This window comes from Vitis vinifera, chromosome 10 (assembly GCF_030704535.1).
Source record: "Vitis vinifera cultivar Pinot Noir 40024 chromosome 10, ASM3070453v1".
Taxonomy (NCBI): Eukaryota; Viridiplantae; Streptophyta; class Magnoliopsida; order Vitales; family Vitaceae; genus Vitis; species Vitis vinifera.
The window spans coordinates 15,258,691-15,264,567 of NC_081814.1; the positions used below are offsets into that span (position 1 = coordinate 15,258,691).

General features: G+C 32.5%; 1 protein-coding gene and 1 long non-coding RNA gene across 2 annotated transcripts; one reads left to right on the plus strand and one right to left on the minus strand.

Annotated features, from left to right (window-relative positions):
- LOC100252519 (berberine bridge enzyme-like 8) lies at positions 1 to 1,888 on the plus strand. The gene has a single exon (XM_002269426.4). The coding sequence runs from the start codon at positions 40 to 42 to the stop codon at positions 1,633 to 1,635; it is 1,596 nt and encodes a 531-aa protein (XP_002269462.1). The 5' UTR covers positions 1 to 39; the 3' UTR covers positions 1,636 to 1,888.
- Positions 1,889 to 2,818: 930 nt separating this feature from the next.
- On the minus strand, positions 2,819 to 3,673 carry LOC132254510 (uncharacterized). Its single transcript, XR_009466808.1, has 2 exons — positions 3,246 to 3,673; positions 2,819 to 3,062 (listed from the first exon to the last, which is right to left on the minus strand). It is a non-coding gene; the product is annotated as an uncharacterized LOC132254510 (long non-coding RNA).
- Positions 3,674 to 5,877: the final 2,204 nt, after the last annotated feature.

Consider the following 5,877-nt stretch of genomic DNA (forward strand, 5'->3'; position numbering starts at 1 on the left):
ATCTCAATACTCTCTTGCACACAGAAGAGGAAACCAGAAATGGGAACTTCAAGCTCTTCAATGCTTTCATTGCTTTCAATCATTCTTTTGCTATCTCTTTCATGGGCAGCTTCGGATTCTGTTCATGGAGCTTTTCTCCAATGCCTTTCTACCCGTTCTCAGTCTTCTCATCCCATTTCTGCAGTACTATACACTCCTGATAACTCTTCATATTCGTCTGTTTTAGAGTCATACATTAGAAACCTCCGATTCAATACATCTGCAACCCTTAAACCGCGCCTTATCATCACCGCCACCCATGAGTCTCACATAAAAGCTGCCATTATTTGCTCTAAGAAGCATGGCTTGCAGATGAAAATTCGAAGCGGTGGCCATGACTACGAGGGCGTGTCTTATGTATCCGATGTCCCATTCTTCATCCTTGATATGTTCAATCTTCGATCCATTAGTGTGGATATAGAAGATGAGAGTGCTTGGGTTCAGGCCGGAGCAACTCTTGGTGAAATTTACTATAGGATTGCCGAGAAAAGCAAGACTCATGGCTTTCCTGCTGGTGTATGTCCTACGGTTGGTGCTGGTGGCCACTTCAGTGGTGGCGGTTATGGTAATATGATGAGAAAGTACGGGCTGTCTGTTGATAACATTGTGGATGCAGAGTTGGTTGATGTTAATGGCCGACTTCTCAACCGAAAATCAATGGGGGAAGACTTGTTTTGGGCCATTAGAGGAGGAGGTGGAGCTAGCTATGGCGTCATTGTTTCTTATAAAATCAAGCTTGTCCAAGTTCCAGCTACAGTAACTGTTTTCCGAGTTGCAAGGACCTTGGAACAGAATACAACAAACATTGTGTATCAGTGGCAGCAAGTTGCAGATAAGGTTGATGACGATCTATTCATCAGACTAACCATGGATGTGGTGAATAGCAGCCGGAGTGGAGAGAAGACAGTAAGAGCTACATTCCTCTCCTTGTTCCTTGGAAGTTCTGAAAGACTTCTCTCCATCATGAACACGAGCTTACCCGAGTTGGGGTTGCAGAGCTCAGACTGCACTGAGATGAGTTGGGTAGAGTCTGTCCTCTTCTGGACAAACTTTGCCATTGGAACTCCTGTTGAGGCTTTGCTTGATCGAAACCCTCAAGTACTCACCCACTTGAAGAGAAAATCAGACTATCTGAAGGAACCAATTCCAAAGGCTGGTTTGGAGGGGATATGGAAGAAAATGATCGAGCTACAGACGCCAGCTCTGACCTTCAACCCTTACGGTGGAAAGATGGCTGAGATTTCCCCGTCTGCAACTCCTTTTCCACACCGCGCAGGGAACCTGTGCAAAATCCAGTACGCCACAAACTGGGATGAGGAAGGGAGTGAGGCGGCCGAACGATACATAAACTTGACCCGACAGCTCTACAGTTACATGACTCCCTTTGTTTCCAAGTTCCCCAGAGAGGCGTTTCTCAACTATAGGGATCTGGACTTGGGTATCAACCACAACGGTAAGAACAGCTACTTGGAAGGAAGAGTTTATGGGATCAAGTATTTCAAGAAGAATTTCAACAGGCTGGTGCGGATTAAGACCAAGGTTGATCCTGGTAACTTCTTCAGAAATGAACAAAGCATCCCAACTCTTCCCTATTAAATGGTTACTAGATTTCTGTCTCTAGACAATACCTTTCTGATTGCTTCAATACATGGTATAGAAAAGAAATAATAAGTGGAGAGCTGTGTTTCATCACTGCAGATCTGCATGCTTCATTTTTTCTTTCATGGTACAAAATAAGAACACATTGTTATGTAAAGCAGCTGTGGTATCCGAAAATTCATATATGTCGCTGTATTTACAACTTATTTGGGGTGAATTATATCATTCAGGGCCATAGGTTCAAAACCCATTGATTTGTCCTCCTTAATGCAAAGAAAGTGCTTACAATTATTATTATAAAAATATTGACTCGCCAAATCTAAGTATTGATATGCAAAAGGAAAATTTTGAACCATTGGATAAAAATATAAATAAATGAAGCATGAATAAAAAAAAATGCAGCTAAATACAAAACATGAGACCCAGTATAAACAAATAAGACCCAGAGAGACATTTAAATGAATAAGGCAAATTCTATCATATGTTTGATTTTGATAAGCTTTGAGAAAAAACTGACCTCAATATCTTATTCATCTTTGAGAGGAGTACATCTAATATATAGAGGTACAAGAAAAATTCTAGAGCATAGGAAATAAATCAAGAAGGTAAAAAGGAAAATTGTACAAATAAAAAAATATATGCAACTAATAGACACTACAAGGAAAAAGGTATATGGTGACATTTATAACGAGTCACCATAAACATAAGGTGTCACTACAACATAGCGTCACCTTCTCCACTAACACCATAGAGGGTACCGATTGGTGACGTATTTGGAAGTGACACCAAAGTAGATAAATGGTGACCCATTCAGAAGTGACACCATATATTTCTAGTGATGATAGGGTGTCACATTAAATACATCATCTTTGAGTTATGATGTCACATTAAATGCATCACCTTTGAGTTATGGTATCACATCATTGTAAATTATTGTGGAATATATGATTGGTTTTAGTTGTTGATTTTTGTAATGCTTATGAATTAATAAGATTAACCTGTTTATATTTTGTCCATAAATATAACAATCATATTATATTTAACTCATTTTTCTGTAATGTTTCTGGAATAACTCATAATACATTGATCATCTAATAATATTTGTATATCAAATGTTCATAAAAGGATAGAACGTCCAACATATCAAACCCATCAAAACTAAAAAAGAAGAGTGAATACATACCAAAACATGATTTAGAAATGTTAAAGATCCCAAGATTCATGTATACCTCCATTTCATAAGCATAAAACCGGCTAACCATAAAATGACATAGAAGTCCCATCTAAAAATCTAAATTTCTCAGTTGCAATTAAAGTAACGTTTATGTCCTACAACGTATGACATAAGAGTTGCATTTAAAAACCCAAAATCTTGTTGCCTTCTTTCTTTTTATTCTCCATTTCACCCTCCCAAGAGTGTATACCTGCATTTCAAAATTTAATGAGTTTTAGAGATTTTTATTGAAGAAAATAAACATGGATCTATGTTATCATAAATGAACAAATCTAAGAATTAATTTTTTTTTTCAAATAGAAACATTATTCAAAGAATAAGCATTACTATACAATACCTATGGAAAAACTCATGTAGTAGCTAAGGGACTCACCATGCATGGTGATCATGATGCATCAACATGATTCATGATTAGTTGTAGCACAAAAGTAGCCCATTCTCCTCTAATTTCATCGAATTCTACTTGAGAATATGTTTTTTTTTATTACCAAACTGAAATCAAATAAGAAAATAACATTAAAATGCATAACATTTGGAAGCCTAAAACTATGTACAATTCATTAAATAAGTAATACCTTTGAAGCAATAATTGTAGGATAAAAAATTATCTCTTTAATGAATCTCATAACAAAGTAACCACATTCGAACCCTCCTTCTTGTCTTGGACACTAATCGATCAATTATAAAATAACATTAGTATTCACATATATAAATGGTGCAAATGCATAAGCTAATGTGTAAAGAAAAATTTTTGGATGTCACCTGCACTAGTTGCTAAGATGGCTCCCTCTTAGATGTTTTCTTTGCATATATTCGAAGAGCCCTATGTAAATAAGTTCAATGGGTACATTTTTAAAATAGGTAAATGTTATATGTTTTAATATATATATATAAAAAAAAAAATGTTTGAGGTGAATGTATTTTTTTTTTATTTAAAAATAATACTATGAAAAATAATAGGAAGAACTTACATGTTTACGATATCCTTTAAGTCCTCACATGGTTTGTGATGCATAGGGTCATGATAGTGGACTATCATTTTCCTTGGCTCAAGCACTACCTAAATATAAACCCTTTAAGTCCTCATATCTATTTCTATTAACAAAATATAAAAACTTTCCAAAACTCAACTACTTAAATATAAAAAAAAAATCAAATAAAATATCTAGCTAATTGGATTTTAGAAACTAAATAAACTATAAATAAACTAAATATAAAAACTAAATAAAATATCTATGCCCATGAATTAATTGAAGAGGATAGAAAGACACAGAGAGAACATGACTATGGTTATGATTTCCATCTTATCATTTCCTGTCAATACCACACATGCCCATTTTAAGATTGGACACTACTTTTGTTGCTGGACTTGGAAAGGGAACTTCAAAATTGAAAACATAAATAAACCCTTATGTAAAAAAAATAACATTAAAATATAATTGAGCATTAAAATATTTACTCTCTTTCATCACTTTCATTTGAATATTAATAATCTCTTATTGAAATAGATACTTACAATTTAACAAAATAGAAATTCCTAATAATAAAAAATATAAAATTTCTATTTCTATTAACAAAATATAAAAACTTTCCAAAACTCAACTACTTAAATATAAAAATAAAATCAAATAAAATATCTAGCTAATTGGATTTTAGAAACTAAATAAACTATAAATAAACTAAATATAAAAACTAAATAAAATATCTATGCCCATGAATTAATTGAAGATGATAGAAAGACACACAGAGAACATGGCTATGGTTATGATTTCCATCTTATCATCTCCCGTCAATACCACACATGCCCATTTTAAGGTTGGACACTACTTTTGTTGCTGGACTTGGAAAGGGAACTTCAAAATTGAAAACATAAATAAACCCTTATGTAAAAAAAAAAAATAACATTAAAATATAATTGAGCATTAAAATATTTACTCTCTTTCGTCACTTTCATTTGAATATTAATAATCTCTTATTGAGATAGATACTTACAATTTAACAAAATAGAAATTCCTAATAATAAAAAATATAAAAATTTCTATTTCTATTAACAAAATATAAAAACTTTCCAAAACTCAAATACTTAAATATAAAAACAAAATCAAATAAAATATCTAACTAATTGGATTTTAGAAACTAAATAAACTATAAATAAACTAAATATAAAAACTAAATAAAATATCTATGCCCATTAATTAATTGAAGATGATAGAAAGACACAGAGAGAACATGGCTATGGTTATGATTTTCATCTTATCATCTCCCGTCAATACCACACATGCCTTCCCGGATTGGTCCTTTTGGGGTTGGATACTCTCAACGAAATTCTATATCTCATTCCCACTTAGATACAAACAGAAAAATCATTCTTTTTTTTTTCCTCTCTCGTTTTTTAGAAAGGATGAAGATTATGTGATAGTATATCTTAAAAAAATTCTATACTTGTCATTCTCACACAAATACATATTAAAAATCATTCATTTTTTTCCTGTTTTTCATTTTTTTTAAGGACTTGATCATGTGTTTGGTTTAGATTAAAAAAATCAATTAATCTATAGTTTTTTCTTCCATGCTAGAAGATTAAACCTAAATTTTTCTTCCCTACAACTCAAGAAAACACAATTCACAAAAACCATAATACAAAGATGTTGAAACAATTAATATAATGGCATTAATAAAAGAAAAAAAATGATAAATCCAAGAGATTTTGGGTTACCTGGGAGTCCACAAAGTGAAGAATGTCGGTTTTGAGCGTGTTGACTATGGATGGGTGAGAGAAAAGGTTGAAGAAGATCATGATTTTATATATAGGATTTATATATTGAGATTTTTTGGATTGTGGGTGAGATATGGAAACAATGGGATTTTTATATAGTATCCATCATTATTAATTCTAAAAGTGGGCTCATTAAGTTATAATACTTAAAAAAATTTATTTTATATGATGTCATTTCCCAAAAAATGACACTATAAATATAAAATTAATATCATCTAACTACCTCAAT

What these genes read in the sequence shown, in the direction of transcription:
- LOC100252519 (XM_002269426.4), top strand. Translation starts at nt 40, where the DNA reads ATGGGAACTTCAAGCTCTTCAATGCTTTCATTGCTTTCAATCATTCTT.